At 39.7% G+C, this 15,010-nt stretch overlaps 1 protein-coding gene and 1 pseudogene across 1 annotated transcript; both read left to right on the top strand.

Annotated features, from left to right (window-relative positions):
- The first annotated feature begins 784 nt into the window (after positions 1 to 784).
- On the top strand, positions 785 to 2,221 carry LOC104430924 (annotated as a pseudogene).
- An 8,172-nt stretch (positions 2,222 to 10,393) lies between these two features.
- LOC104450830 (peroxidase 12) lies at positions 10,394 to 13,955 on the top strand. The gene is given in 4 exon segments (XM_010065533.3): positions 10,394 to 10,714; positions 10,717 to 10,802; positions 11,539 to 11,733; positions 13,084 to 13,955. Coding segments are annotated over 4 exon segments (1,050 nt in total). The 5' UTR covers positions 10,394 to 10,569; the 3' UTR covers positions 13,708 to 13,955.
- The last annotated feature ends 1,055 nt before the right edge of the window (positions 13,956 to 15,010 follow it).

Below are 15,010 nucleotides of genomic sequence, written 5' to 3'. Positions count from 1 at the left end.
CATGTTATCAATTATTAAGATTTTGAACTGATGATATTTGTTTAAGCACAAATATTGTCCCAAAATTGATATGATTATATTTCGTTGATGATCAATGTGTATTTAAATCATGTCACACAGGTCACCATTGAAAGAGCCCTTAAAAGTTCTATCTCATTACCAAAACTATGACTTGATCGTCCAAGCTCTGATAATGATAGTTTCATATATCACTTGTAGCAGAAGACATGATCATCGGATTGGGGAAAAGTTTGGTCTTCAAAAGAGTCGTATTTAACTCATCAATTTGAGATTTTTTGTAATATTTGTTCATATCACGTCACTTTGAATCATCAACGTTAGTAAATTTAACAGTAAAATTCAACTGAAACTAAATGAGGATAAATTTATCATAAATGCATTGATTTATGATAGGATAAATTTTTCATAAGTGTATCAATTTAGAATTTTTATAGAAAAAATAAGTCTCTGGTAAATCTATTATAAATGTACTAATTTAAGATTATTGATGATTTAAAAAATTAAATTAGGATAAATTTATCAGAAATTCTGGTAACAATTAAAAAAGAAAGTTGCACCTTCAATAATCGAACGTGCAGTAGAAGCAGAACACCGTTGACTAAGTTCATCAAAGTCCGACCGAGAATGACTCCTCATTTTCCTAAAAGCAAATCCCCCGTTTTACGGCGAATATATAAAGACCGTCGCGCCTCTCCGTCGTCGTCATCGTCGTCGTCGTCTTTCTTCTTCTTCTTCTGCCACCTCCTCTCTCTCTATATATATTCTCAGTCGACTTCTCTCTCCTCTTCCTCGCACCCACCTCCCTCAGCCAGCTAAACGCCCAAACTCACTCTCTCTCTCTCTCTCTCTACCTCTCTGACATGAACTCCAGTATCCAAGCAATCGTCGCTGCGGTCGCGAGCCTCGTCGGCGTCTCCCTCTTCTTGGTCTGCCTTGCCATCACCTGCAATTGGCGCAGGCGGAAGACGATCTCGAACTCGGAGGAGGAGGAGCTTTCGTTCATCGCCGGCACCGAGAGCGCCTCCTTCGACCCCAAGCTCTGGATCTCCATGGCCGAGCTCCGGACGGCCACCGAGAACTTCCACCCCAGTTGATCATCGGCGACGGCAGCTTCGGCCTCGTCTACAAGGGCCGCCTCGCCAACGGCCTCACCGTTGCCATCAAGAAGCTCGAGCCCGACGCCTTCGAGGGGTTCCAGGAGTTCAGGGCCGAGATGGAAGCCTTAGGTAAGCTTCACCACCCGAACATTGTCAAACTCCTCGGTTACTGGATGTCGAATTCGGATAGGGTCTTGGTCTATGAGTTCATAGAGAAGGGAAGCCTCGACCAGTGGCTGTACGACACCACGTCGTCGTCCGAGAACGGTGACATCTCGTGGTCGAGGCACTCGGTCGAGAGGCCGCCCCTGTCCTGGGACACTAGGATGAAGATAATCAGGGGCGTGGCCACTGGATTAGCGTACATGCACGGATTGCCAATGCCGATCATTCACAGAGGCATCAAGGCGAGTGACGTGCTGTTGGACGCCGAATTCGAGCCGCACATCGCAGATTTCGGGCTTGCGAGGATGATTAAGGACTCACGATCCCATGTGTCCACGCAATTTGGCGGGACGATGGGGTATGCGCCGCCAGAGTATAAGGAAGGGTTCACGGCGGCGACCGTGAAGGCCGATGTGTATAGCTTCGGTGTTCTGATGGTGGAGATCGCCACGGGTAGGAGGCCTGATTTATCGGTGGTGGATAAGGGAGAGGAGGTCGAGATGACTGTTTGGGCTCGGAACATGGTGGATGAGAACCGGCAGATGGAGATGGTCGATCCGGCCGTTTCGAGGGATGGCCTGGTCGAAGCGAGGGTGGAGGAGTACTTCAGCATTGCGTGTATGTGCACTAGCCATCGTAATCGCGACAGGCCAGGTATGAGCCGAGTTCTCGAGTTGTTGATGTCTGCATTCGGATGAAAACCAGGGGGATTCATCAAAGGTATGGTTTCTTTGCCGAAGTTAAATTACCCGGAAAGGGAGGGATTCAAGGGAGCTTGTGAGTCAATAGTCTAGTTCTGGTGGTTCGTTGCCTTAATGAGAATTTGTGAATAGCTTTATAGAATTGACTGAGGTCTGAAGCAGGATATGACCTGCAGATGCAGCTTTACATACTCCGTCGATAAAATGATATCGCATCTAAATAGATTTTCTGGGCTATTTTAAGACTCTGTCGATCGTGGTTAATGCTGTTGTGTATTCGGATTAGCTGGAACAGCGGTCTCCTATTTGAGAATGATTGAAACGGGGAGTTAAGTTTCTTTGCTATTTTCGCATGCCGATGCAAGGATCATTTTGGTATGCATCATGTCAATCTCACCTCCAATATGCTTCCCCAGTAACATCCTCATCGAATATTTCGGAGACGAGAAGAATCGATGCTGAGTCAACTTGGTTGGTTCATCTATGATTATAGAACAAAAAACTGAGATTTAGTTTTTCACCGAGAATTTCGCTTAGACTGTATTATATTTATGGTAAATTCCATGCATCATGTCCCTATTAATCCCACAAAGGAGGTGTTCTCTCGAAACCATTTCGATCTCTCTCCCTCCTCATTTGGGCTTGAAACTGTTGAAGCAATGCTGCAAAAATGTTTTGACGCGTTATCACTCCATGTCGACGAGATGTTTTCAGATGGAGAGGAGGGACCACCTCTTTGAAACTACATCCTTATTTGGAAGAAATGAACTTGAGGACGTGACGAACTTTGAATCCCGCCTTTGTGCCAATGACTTGATAAAAGTCAAATGGGGTTATTACATCTTTACTAATTGCTAAACCCACGGAATTTGTGTGTGAATATGAGCTGTTCGGTCTATGTGATCCTGCATTTACCGGGTACTGATCTTGCTGTCCTGGCAAGTGGCTTTAAGGCCTTCTTAAGAGATTTTGCTTCGAGAGCATGCGAGCATAATTCAGATGCACACATCCGATCTAAAGAGTGGGTGTGCATTGGGCTCATCGCGCCCAAAACATGCGAAGCCTTTCTATACCGACCCTTTTGTCCATATTGGCACTGGTCCAAAATGAAATATTCTTGAAATTCCATGAGTCAACAAAGGATATGCCTGAACCAAAACCTGATTTTCTGAGCAAAAAGAACCGACGAGGCTGGAGATCAATACCGAGGCTAATCTCGCGGGCCTTCCTTCTTTCGTGGACTTGGAAATCTCATGGGCCTTCTTGAACTCTAAACATTCGAAAAGGTCAAGGACAGGTCCTGCTCGCGCACGAGATATCAGCAACCTACGACTTTTAGCCACTTCCAAGGAAAGGACACACGACTATGGTACCCCAGCCTGGGGGCCCAAAGCTGCAAGTTCCTCTGCACAGTTTTTCACTACTCTGACCGACGAAGTTATATATGCTGACATAGCCTATTGGGATCGACCTGTTAGGTCGGTTCGCAAATGGATAATGTCTATATTTGTAAACATAACCTAATTTCAAATGCATTCGACAGCATGTTTTAGGTTATTCTGGACTGAACCAAGCCCCGAGTCAATTAGCATTCACAACCTAATGTAAACCGGTTTTTCCCCGAGTATTGATCTTATCTCAAATGAAGAAAAAAGCCCATTGAAAGGTTAAATCATAATAAATGGATTTGCGAAAGCTGCCCCTTGATGTTCTCCATGGCTGAAGCAAGGAAAGGAAGATGAGATGAACGCGGTAAGCATTGAAAAATAAGGTGAGAAAACAAAAAGGAAAAAGGCACAGCGAAAGTCCTTTCGCACCTTTTTCTCTAGCGTGTACCGCATTGATGAAAAGAGGTCCCCCGATGCTAAATTTGGAGCCACCCATTAAAGAAGATAAGACATTAGACCATTCAGCAGAAGCTGCAGGTATTGAATTTGACTAATGGGATTGTCCTGGCGACGACCGACGACCCTAAAGCTTACGCCCCAAGCCTTTAGGGGTTCTAGATCCAATTGTTATGATAATAATTTCTCATCTTTGCAAGGGGTGGAAAAGGGGGGAAAAGTATCAAAAGAAGCCAGCCTCAACTTCTCATTCATTACACTTTGCATCTTACCTAATCTCATAATTAATGTTTCCTACAACCATATTGAAGCTATGAGGTCTAAGCATGATTTCTAATGACGAGATGTTAATTTTCAAAAGTGAAGGGTGTACATATGGTGTCTAGGAAAAGGATCGTGAGAAGGTTAATGTTCTACTCACGATAAATGAAGTAGAGAGACAAACAAAAAAGGTAAGGTCTTTCAAGCATCGTATGCACACGTGACAGGTTGCAAAGACACTCGCATAATAACATGGAAGCAGGTTGGTTATATGATATGTTGCTTTGAAGGGTTTCTCTTTTATTATCAATGATATTATGCTAAGTGGATCTGCGAACAAGAAAATGAAAGTAAGAGGTTTTACAAGATGTGTTTGTTTTTAAAGAAAATAAATGATTTGGAAAATATTTTTCTAAAAATAATCATTTGTATTGTTTACAAAAAAGGAACAAATGAGAAAAAAATTTCAGCGTCCATGAGAATTTACAAACATAAATTGTTGTTGACAAAACATTTTCCATGAGCGATTATATCTAAAAAAATATTTATTTTATTAAATTATTTATTTTTCGCAAAATAAATGGAAGACAACATTAATTCTGAGTGAGGATGAGGCATGGGCTGATGAGCAACGGTTTGTTTTTCGTGTATAAATTCAATTAAAACAGTGCCGAGACTTTTCTTCGAACCTCTTTTTATTGCAATAACGCGACGCCTCCAGGATTGGCTTTTTATTGCGGGCCTTTGAGGTGTTAGAATGTTAATTGACAATGATCACTAAATTTAGCATGTGCGAGAATCTTGCTTCGGTTAAAATTACATAAATTTCCAACTTTTGCAAGAATAGTTTTGTTTTATTCTTTCAAACACCGGACTAATCTCAACAATCAAATAATTCTATACATATGAGGTGACTATTGATCTACACAATTTGTGGGTTTTAAAGTGGTGAGGCTAGTCGATCTAGAATAAATCAATTCCAGACCTAGAATTGAGGATCAATATTATTTTCATAATTGAGAATCGAACTAATTAATTTGAGTATGGTAGTTCCCGAGAATCAATCACTTTTTTCAAGGGAAAAACTTAAGAAATTATTATAAAACATCAAATATCCATGTTTTAAACAAGGTTTTACTCTGTTCGTGGCCTTATCGAGAAAATGTAATAGCTTTGTAGAGTTGATTGAGGTCTGAAGCAGGCAATGACATGCAGATGCAGCTTCTGCAATTGTTAATAACTTGATACACGCTAGATAGACAACAGGATATCGTATCTAGATAGAGTTATTCAAGACCATGTCGATCACAGTTAATTTTGTTGGGAATCCGGATTTGCTAGAACGGCCATCTCCTCTCTAAGAATGATTGAAATAGAGAGTTTACTTTCTTTGCTATTTTCACATGCCAATGCAAGCATCATCTTGGTCTGCATCATGTCAATCTCATCTCCAATATGCTTCCTCAAAAACATCCTCATCGAATATTTCGGAAATAAGAATGATGGATGTTGAGTTGACTTGGTCGGTTCGTCTATGATTATAGAACAAAAAACTGAGATTGACTTTCCCTCCGAGAATTTTGCTTAGACTGTAATATACTTATCTTAGGACAATCCCATGCATGTCCATATTAATCCCACAGAGGTGTTCTCTCGAAACCATTTCGATCTCTCTCATTTTCATCCAGACTCGAATTTGTTGTAGCAATGATGCAAATATGTTTCCATGCATCATCTCATTGCTCCATGTTGACGAGATGCTTTCAGACGGAGAATGGCAACCATCTCTTCGAAACTATGTCTTTATTTAGAAGAAATTAACTTGAGCAACATGATGAAACTTGAACTGCGCATTTGTGTAAATGACTCGATAAAAGTAAATGGCGGGAGTTATTACATCTTGAATAATTGCTACATCCACAAAATTTGTGTGTGAATATGAAGTGTTTGGTCTTTGTGATCCTGCATTTACCGGGTATCGATCTTGCTGTTCCGGTGAGTGGGTTTAAGGTCTTCTTAAGGGATTTTGCTTTGAGAGCATGCGAGCCTAAAAACCATATGATCTAAAGAGCGGATGCACATTGCGCTCATTGTGTCCATTACATGGGAAGTCTTTCTACACCGACCCTTTTGTCCATATTGGCATTGGTCCAAAATGAGATATTCTTGAAATTCCGTAAGTCAGCAAAGGACATGCCTGAATCAAAACCTGATTTTCTGAGCAAAAAGAAATGACGAGGCTGGAGATCAACACAGAGGCTAATCTCGTGGGCCTTCCTTCTTCTGTGGATTTGGAATTCTCGTGGGTCTTCTTGAAGTCTAGACATTCGGAAAGGTCAAGGACAGGTCATGAAAAAAAGAAAAAGACGAAAAGGACAGTTCATGCTCGCCCATGTGGTATCAACAAATCTACGACCTAGCCACTTCCAATGAAAAGGACGCACGATTATGGTACTTCCAGCTTGGGGCCCAAAAGCTGCACATACCTCTGCACAGTTTTTCCACACTCCAGCATCGCTTCCATTGACGTTTGGGCAAGTTTTGCAAATGGATGACGTCCATATTTGTAAACACAATCTAATTTCAAATGCGTTCAATAGTGTGTTTGTGTTATTTCTGACCAAACCAAGAACCGACCTGCTTCGCATTCATTGACATTTAGTTGGCGTTGTTAACCTTAACTTCACATTTTCGTCGTAAACACATGATCTTTTCCCAAACAAGAGAAAAAAAAGCCTAATGAGAGGTGAAATCATAACAAATGAATTTATGGAAATGCCCTCAATATTCTACGTAGGATGGAAAAAGTGTAAAAAGAGTTTTAAGCGTATTATATTTATGTTAATTTAGTCATAATCTTTTTGAACTAATACCAATTCAGTCTTTTCAACTAATTTTGGTTTCATATTGTTGATGTGAACACCGCTTATCTTACACCGGTATTAACTTACACAAATTTTAATAGCATTTTTATTTTTTATTTTTATTTTTTGATTTTTTTTTATTTCACTCCCCTTTTTGCGTTGGCGGTAAGGCTTGAGCCTCACTACTGGTTGGTCGTGGAGGTCTAGCGATTGGTTGGAGGAAGAAGGAAGGAAAGGCAAAAAAAAAAAAGAAAGAGAAAGAATCGAAAAATAGGAAAAAAGAAAAGAATTATTAAATGAAAATTTTTAAAAAAAATGTTATCAATAGTTGTCTGTGTTAGCACCGGCTATTTCACATAAGATAGCTAACATCTACGTCAGTAATATCTAGCTAAAATTATCCGAAATGTCTGAATTGACGTTAAATAAAAAAAAAAAAAATTGAACTGATACTCGATTAAAAGATTTATGATTAAATTGATACCTTTAAAATATTTAGAATTAACTTTGTATTAATGTAATAGATTTAAGACTTCTCGCATATTTTTTTCTCCATATATGACTAAAGAGAGGAAAGAAAGATGAGATGAATGCAGAAAGCACGCGAATCGCAAAAGGGAAAAAGGCTAAAAGAAGTCGGTCTGGAAAAACAGAAAAAGGAGAAAAAGGCATAGCGAAAGTCATCTCGCACCCTGTTCTCTAGCGCCTACCCCGTTTATTGAAAAATGCACAGCCACCAATTATGGAAGAAGAAGATAAGACCTTAGACCATTTCAACAGAAGTTGCAGGCGATTGAATGCGATTGTCCTGGCGGCCACCGACGACCCTAAAGCTTACGCCCCAAGCCTCGAGGGGTTCTAGACCCATTTGCTATAAAATTAATTTCTGACCTTTGCAAGGGGGGAAAGTATGGAAAGAAGTCAGCCTCAACTTCTCATTCATTACACTTTCCATCTCACCTAATCTCATAAAGAACGTTTCCTACCATGTTGAATTCTGAGGCGCGAGCATGATTTTTTATGATTGAGATGTTAATTTTCAAAAATGGAGGGCGTACTCTGCGTAGGAAAAGGACCATGAGATGGGTAATGTTCCGTTCACGATAATTGAAGAATAGAGAGACAAAAAATCAGGTAAAAGTATTTCAAATATTATATGTACTCGTGACGAACACACTCGCGCAATAAGGTGGGAGTAGATTGGTTATATGATATGTCAACTTCAAGGCTTCCTCTTATATTATCAATGATAGTATGCTGAGTAAATCCACGAACAAGAAAATGAAAATAAAATGTTTTATGATATGCATTTATTTTGTGAAAAATAAATGATTTGAAAAATATCTTTTTCTAAAAATAATCACTTGTATTGTTTACAAAAAGAACAAACGAAAAAAAAAACTTTCATCATCTACGAAAAATTTTATACATAAAATTTTGTCAATATTGACATATTTTCCATTGACAAATATTTTTAAGTGATATAAGTGATTCTTATTAGGAAATTATTTTTTTAGTTTATTTATTTTTCATGAAATAGAAGAAGGAAAACAATAATTATGAGGAAGGATGACGTATGGATTCATGAGCAACGATTTGTTTTTGGTATATAAATTCAATTAACACAGGGCAACGACTTTTCTTCAGACCTCTATTTTTTGCAATAATGCGACGCCCTCAGGATTGGCTTTTTTTCTTCTTCTTTTTGCAGGCCTTTGAGGTGTTAGAATGTTAATTGATAATGATCACTACTTTTAGCATGTGCGAGAATCTTGCCTCTGTTTAAAATTCAAAAGTTTCCAACTTTTGCCAGAATAAGTTTTTTTGTATTTTTCCAAACACCCCGCTAATCTCGACAGTCCAATGATTCCATGCGTACGAGGTGATTATTGATCTGCGCGATTTGTGGACTTTATAGGGGTGAATGGATCTGGAATATATCTTTTCTTAATAGTATTCTCGAAATTGAGAAGCAAACTTGTTAATTCGAGTATGGCAATTCTCAACAACCGGTCACTTTTCTTTTTAAAGGTAAAAATTTAAGAAATTATTATTAAACATTAAGGATGCATCTTTTAAGCAAGAAAAAAAAAATTTGTTAGGGAGTTATTCATATATTTCTTCGTAATGGAAATCATGATTTGAATCTTAATGAACGTGGGTTTTTTTTTCCTTAGTAGTAGAATTGATGATTGCAATTTTGGAACGAGGAACCAAACTAATCTGGATTGGTTCTTGATTTTTGAATCGAGAATTGAACCGGTTTTTACTAAACTAACAAGATTAGTTCCAATTGGTTCCCCAATTAAACAGGCTTGATGCTTAACCCTATTTTTCCTAATGACTACAAAGAGTACACAATCTTCTAATTTAGATTTTTGAGTAATGATGAACAGTGTTGAATTGATTATTAAATTTCAATCAACATAAGAATATGATATTTATCTATTTATTGTATTTGATTGTTCAAAATGTCTAGTCAAAAAACACATTATAGGATTGTGTAAGGTATCGCTATATTCTTACATTCTGCGTATCATTTGTAAACTTATCATACATTGCAACTATCATATAGTATGTTATCTTATAGACCGACATAATTAGTGTAGTATATATCATGATGAAATAGGCAACATCCTATTTTAATCTTACACACTGTGATATCGACCACCATTGTTGTGGCGGTCAAGGTTGTCGCCTATAGAGTATGTCCATTGCAATGGTCATAAGGTGGTTAGGTAGGGAGTGGGGGGACGAAATCTCAAGCGACGGTGACGACCCGAGAATGTAACCACCTCAATTGTTGCCATCAATGGACCACCGACCGGTGATTCTCTCCCTCATACTCCACAATCGGTCAGGCTCCTCTTTACCGTTCACCCTCTACTTTTCTTTTTCCTCCTTGTCTAGTTTTGATTTTATATATTTCATACTCTACCTAGATCAAGTGGAATAATTTGATTTGATCTATATCGAAGATGATCCAAACTTAATTCTACACAAAGATCGCTCCAAGTGCGAAATGGAACTTGTTAGAATCTTTATCTTGGAGTGAAGACGATTTAGTTTCAAATGTGAATTTCGACTTTCACGTCTTGTAATAGGTCGGGGCAAAAATATGAAGGTGGGAGTTAGAATAGAAATACAGTAAAATTGACCAAAAAAATATCTGTCAAAATATCATGTCCAACTTGCCAAACGTCGGCCATAGCTGTAGTTTGTCAAATGGGCAGAAGAACGTATGGCGGATAAGAGCCTCCTGTGTCCCAAAGTCCAATCATCGTCATCAAGAAAACGACAGAAAGGAGGGAGATAAGGTTTATGGTTGTGGGGTTCCCACGGCATTTTGAACTTTCAACCCCACATGCCATCCGGAAAGTCTTGAACACGAACACGGTCTTCGTCAATGTCCGTACCGATCACCATTAAGAATCGGAACAAGCTACCTCCCTTTCCCACGCGGCTTCGGAATGAATACTATTCAACCTCGTGCGAGGTTAGAAAACTCGAAATTGCTCTTGCATCAAGTCATATTACCTGCCTATAAATAAGGGACCCCTTGCTCTGTTGAACTCACCTTGCAGAAGTAACTTTAGACCCAGACCCAGACCACATCATGGCCTCCCGTTTCAGCTCTTTCGTTTTGGTTTCTTTTCTTGTGATAGCTGCATCACATGTTCATGTTACGAGCTCTGCTCACTTGGTGAAGGGGCTCTCGTGGTCCTTCTACGAGAAGAGCTGTCCCAAGGTGGAGTCCGTCATCAGAAACATCTCAAGAAGGTGTTCGAGGAGGATATTGGCCAAGCTGCTGGGCTGCTTCGTCTGCACTTCCATGACTGCTTTGTTAAGGTAGGTACCCAGCGAGCTCCGTCACAATCCGCATTCACTCTAACGGGGCAAAGAGATTTGCGATTTTCTTAGAAGTTGTATCTTGATTTGCTCATCACATGTCCTTGTGTAAGATGGTAAAGCTGATCGTTAAACGTTCACACACACTTTTTGGCAAGATGTGTGATCATCTTCACCAAAATAGACGAGAATAAGAAATGAGAGATGCCAACAAAAAACGAAAAAATCTTCTCGAGCTGGTGGCCTAGTTTAGCAGCTGCAAGAAGTGGACTTTAAAAAAAAAAAAAAAATTCATGATGCTGGGTAGATTACGAAGTCATGTGGGTGCCTGAAGCCATCGTCACTTCGTCTTTAGCATACAAATATTACTGTCTTATAGTAAACACTTGTTGAAGTTTTGGAGGATGCTTTTTGAGCGTTTGACATAGTTGGTCCTGATCTTTAGTGCTTTATATGCTAAAATGAAGAACATAGAAGTTCACAGAACTCCCATGTTCTGCTGTTATAAAGAGCTGCAGTAATAATTTCTGGTAAATTGTCTTCATAAGATGATTGCACGAGCAGTCTAGTTAAGCCCGGATTGTGTGGGGCGAGGATTTTTTTCACTTTGAAGGTTAGGATGGGTTTAAGTCATCACGGTTTCTTTTACAATTGAATCTTGATCACTTACATTCAAATAAATGATAAAATATTCTTCAAATTCACGCTTATTTTTTAGATCTGATGAGTGATGCAGGGATGTGATGCTTCGGTGTTGCTGGATGGATCAGCCAGTGGACCAAGTGAGCAGGACGCTCCACCGAACCGGAGCTTGAGACCATCAGCATTCAAGATCATCGATGACCTCCGTGAGCTCGTGGACAAGAAGTGTGGTCGAGTAGTCTCTTGTGCTGATATCGCAGCCATTGCTGCTCGTGACTCCGTTGTCCTGGTAAGCCCCCCTTAAGCTATCATTCCATCATCACTAGAGAGTAACACACCAAAACAGAGTTCTGACTATGATACTTGCCACGTACAAACCATTTAGGCATTCTTGAGCTCATACTATCAAAAATTTGATAGAAATACAGATTCTTGCCGAACATGCTCGTCCCTGTAAATAGTACTGATTTGCAGTCTGTATGATGCTTTTGCATTTGGTGGTGGGAAGGCAATTATGATCATAAGCTTTCAAAATAGAGCAACAGCAGAAAACAGTATCGGTCAGTTAGCTAGCTTCCTAGATAATTGTAACAGTTCTTATGTTCAAGTTGATAAATGGATTTCCTTTTAGGGATTAATTGGATTATTAAACTAACCAAACATATAGTAAGTTACCCGTTCACATAGAATTTTCACTGATTGGAAGTTCCCCCTCTGTTAAACATTCAACCACCCCATTAATCTACTGTTTTTGGAAATCAAGTTGATGTATAAAATACCCCAAACCTAACAGAATGTGTGCGTTCGCAACATGGTACCTGGAACTTTGATCTCGGTCATGTGGCCATGCGATGACAAGGGTTGTTTAACCACTCTTGTTTAGGCTCAGGCTTGATTGTACTCATTAGTTATGGTGATAATTATACTTTATTGCTCTCTCAATGGTAATGTTCGATGATGCTTGGTAAGAGGAATTATATAAATCATGAGAAAGTGGACTCGCTGATGTAACCAAGCGTGGTTAAACTATAGCTGGATTCTTGTAGTTTCCTCCTGTTCGTGTTCTGAATATCTTGTGAGATGTAGCAGATGTCCATTTAAGTCGGCAGCATTATCTTGGAAACTCAGGACAATTAACCCTGTCATTATGAGCCAAAGAGTGTAGTATACAGCAAATTTCAATGGTCAAAACTGAGACATCGTCGTTGTTTATATCTGAGTTTTAACGGGTAGTCATCACCATTTTTTTAAGATCCCAACCAGTCGGAGGTCTATTCTGAATTTTGGGATCATGTTTATGGATAAAATACTGCAACTTGACATGTCTTTGGACTCTTTCAACATGGTCAGGTAAGCATGTGCTCACAAAGTTCTTGAAAATTGCAGATGAAATAACAACCTAGGTAGACGATTCTGTTTAATGATAAGCTAATCCCAACTAGCTTCTAGTTTATGAGAGTTGACTTGCAAATGATCACCTCCACACGAAAAGACATCAAAGTTCTCCGTTGGCTTCATGTCCTATACATCATGGAAGTTTTCTCGATTATGATTACTATTGCCCATCATATCAATGAGCGTCAACAGATGTTTTCCGAGTTCTGGATTCTAATTCTGTTATTCTCGTCGTCATGTGCAGTCAGGCGGACCTGAGTATGATGTGCCGTTGGGAAGGCGGGATGGACTCACGTTTGCGACTCAAAATGTGACCTTAGAGAATTTACCTGCACCAACTGAGAACGCCAGTGCAATTCTCTCCGCCCTAGCCAAGAAAAACTTAGACGCTACCGACGTAGTGGCCCTCTCTGGAGGCCACACCATCGGGCTTGGGCACTGCACCTCCTTTGAGAATCGGCTCTACCCGACCCAAGACCCCACGATGGAGAAGACCTTTGCCCATGATCTCAAGGGCGTGTGCCCCACCACAAACTCCACCAACACTACGGTCTTGGACATCCGATCACCCAACCGATTCGACAACAAGTACTTTGTTGATTTGGTGAACCGCCAAGGCCTGTTCACCTCAGACCAAGATCTGTATGAGGATCCTGCAACGAGGGACATTGTCACTAGCTTTGCCGAGGACCAGGAATTGTTCTTTGAGAAGTTTGTCCTAGCCATGACAAAGATGGGGCAATTCGGCTTGTTGACGGGGACGAAAGGAGAAATCCGAGCCAACTGCTCAGTCAGGAATTCTGAGAACCCCGATCTCTTGAAGTCCGTGGTGGAAGAGGACCTGGAGAGCTATGCTGAATTGAAATGATGGGACCCCTTATAAGTGTGTGTATGTATCAGCTGGGGTTAACTTTGTTTTGCTAGGATCTGTGACCTTTGCTACTTTTGCTTGCTTGTTTATAGACCGTGGCGGTGTCTAATAAATTGCATCAGCTGTTTATGAGTATGTCAAGAATATGTAATCAGCAGAAGCTCAAAATTTGTGTCACTTGGCAAGACGTTGCGTGCGAGCCTACTGCTTGGGAATTTGAATTCGGAGAACTGTGATCATTCAAAGGCTTGAGGCGTTTGTTTGCAACTTTGCATGAACTGCACCGATCAGCATTGGTCTCGATTGCTTTTGTTAGCCAAGAGCTTTCAGATTTCGAATGCGACCAGGTTCAATTGACTCCATTCCTAATGATATCCCGAAAATCAGGTGCAATTCCATTATGCAGTACTCAGCAGTTGCAAGCCCTTTTCGTTGAAAATAATATAAATAATATTCAAATGACGACTTAATTTGACGATTTAAATTTTTAGGATAATTAAAAATGATCTTACAAAATTTCACTTCGTATCATAATAAAAAGTCCTGAATTTAAATCTTTCTAGATTGTTTATTTGACTCATCTCATGTACTTTCACACTTTAGTGATAGGACAAGGAGGAACATTAAAATACTTAACATTAAACCCCGCTTTTGTTTAACATTTTAAATTTTTAGAATAGTTAAAAATGGTCACCCAAAACTTAAACTATCTAATCATCTATCATTTTCTTTTATTAACAGTCTTTTGATGATTCTTATTTGCTAAAATTTGCTGTCACGGAAGAAAAAATCCACATTTTTATTTGGCACAAAAAAAGAGTTTGCATTGTATCAGACAGTGAAGAGAGTTTATGGTCCTCTAGTCGATTAATCTCACAATTTGATTTCACATGAAAAATAACTCAGTCTCATGCATGATGGAGAGAATAGCGGTTCCATTCATGTGGAAGAACGTTTGCCATGAACCAAGGATCGAGTTTCGTTGTCTTGTGGGGGGTTCCATACCTTTTTTCATCATGTGCACTTCAAGCATCGTGTCATCTTCATTGAATCATGGTTTGAGATTGAGAGAAAAGTATTTCGATCGATGAAACGTTCCTGAATCATATGGAAAATCATGATCATATCTGCTGTCCACAAAATCCTGAAAAGAATGGTATTGCTGAAAAAGAGCATGGAAAATCTCTTTGAACTGCGAGAGTGGCTTTGGTCCGAAGCATATGCAATCGCGACATCCGTTAATCGAAAGCATGCCTTCCAGTGTTCTTCATGGTCAATCCGATTTTTCATGGTTGCGGCC

The sequence above is a fragment of the Eucalyptus grandis genome, chromosome 6, assembly GCF_016545825.1.
Source record: "Eucalyptus grandis isolate ANBG69807.140 chromosome 6, ASM1654582v1, whole genome shotgun sequence".
Lineage (NCBI taxonomy): Eukaryota > Viridiplantae > Streptophyta > Magnoliopsida > Myrtales > Myrtaceae > Eucalyptus > Eucalyptus grandis.
This window is presented reverse-complemented; position numbering and strand designations above follow the sequence as displayed.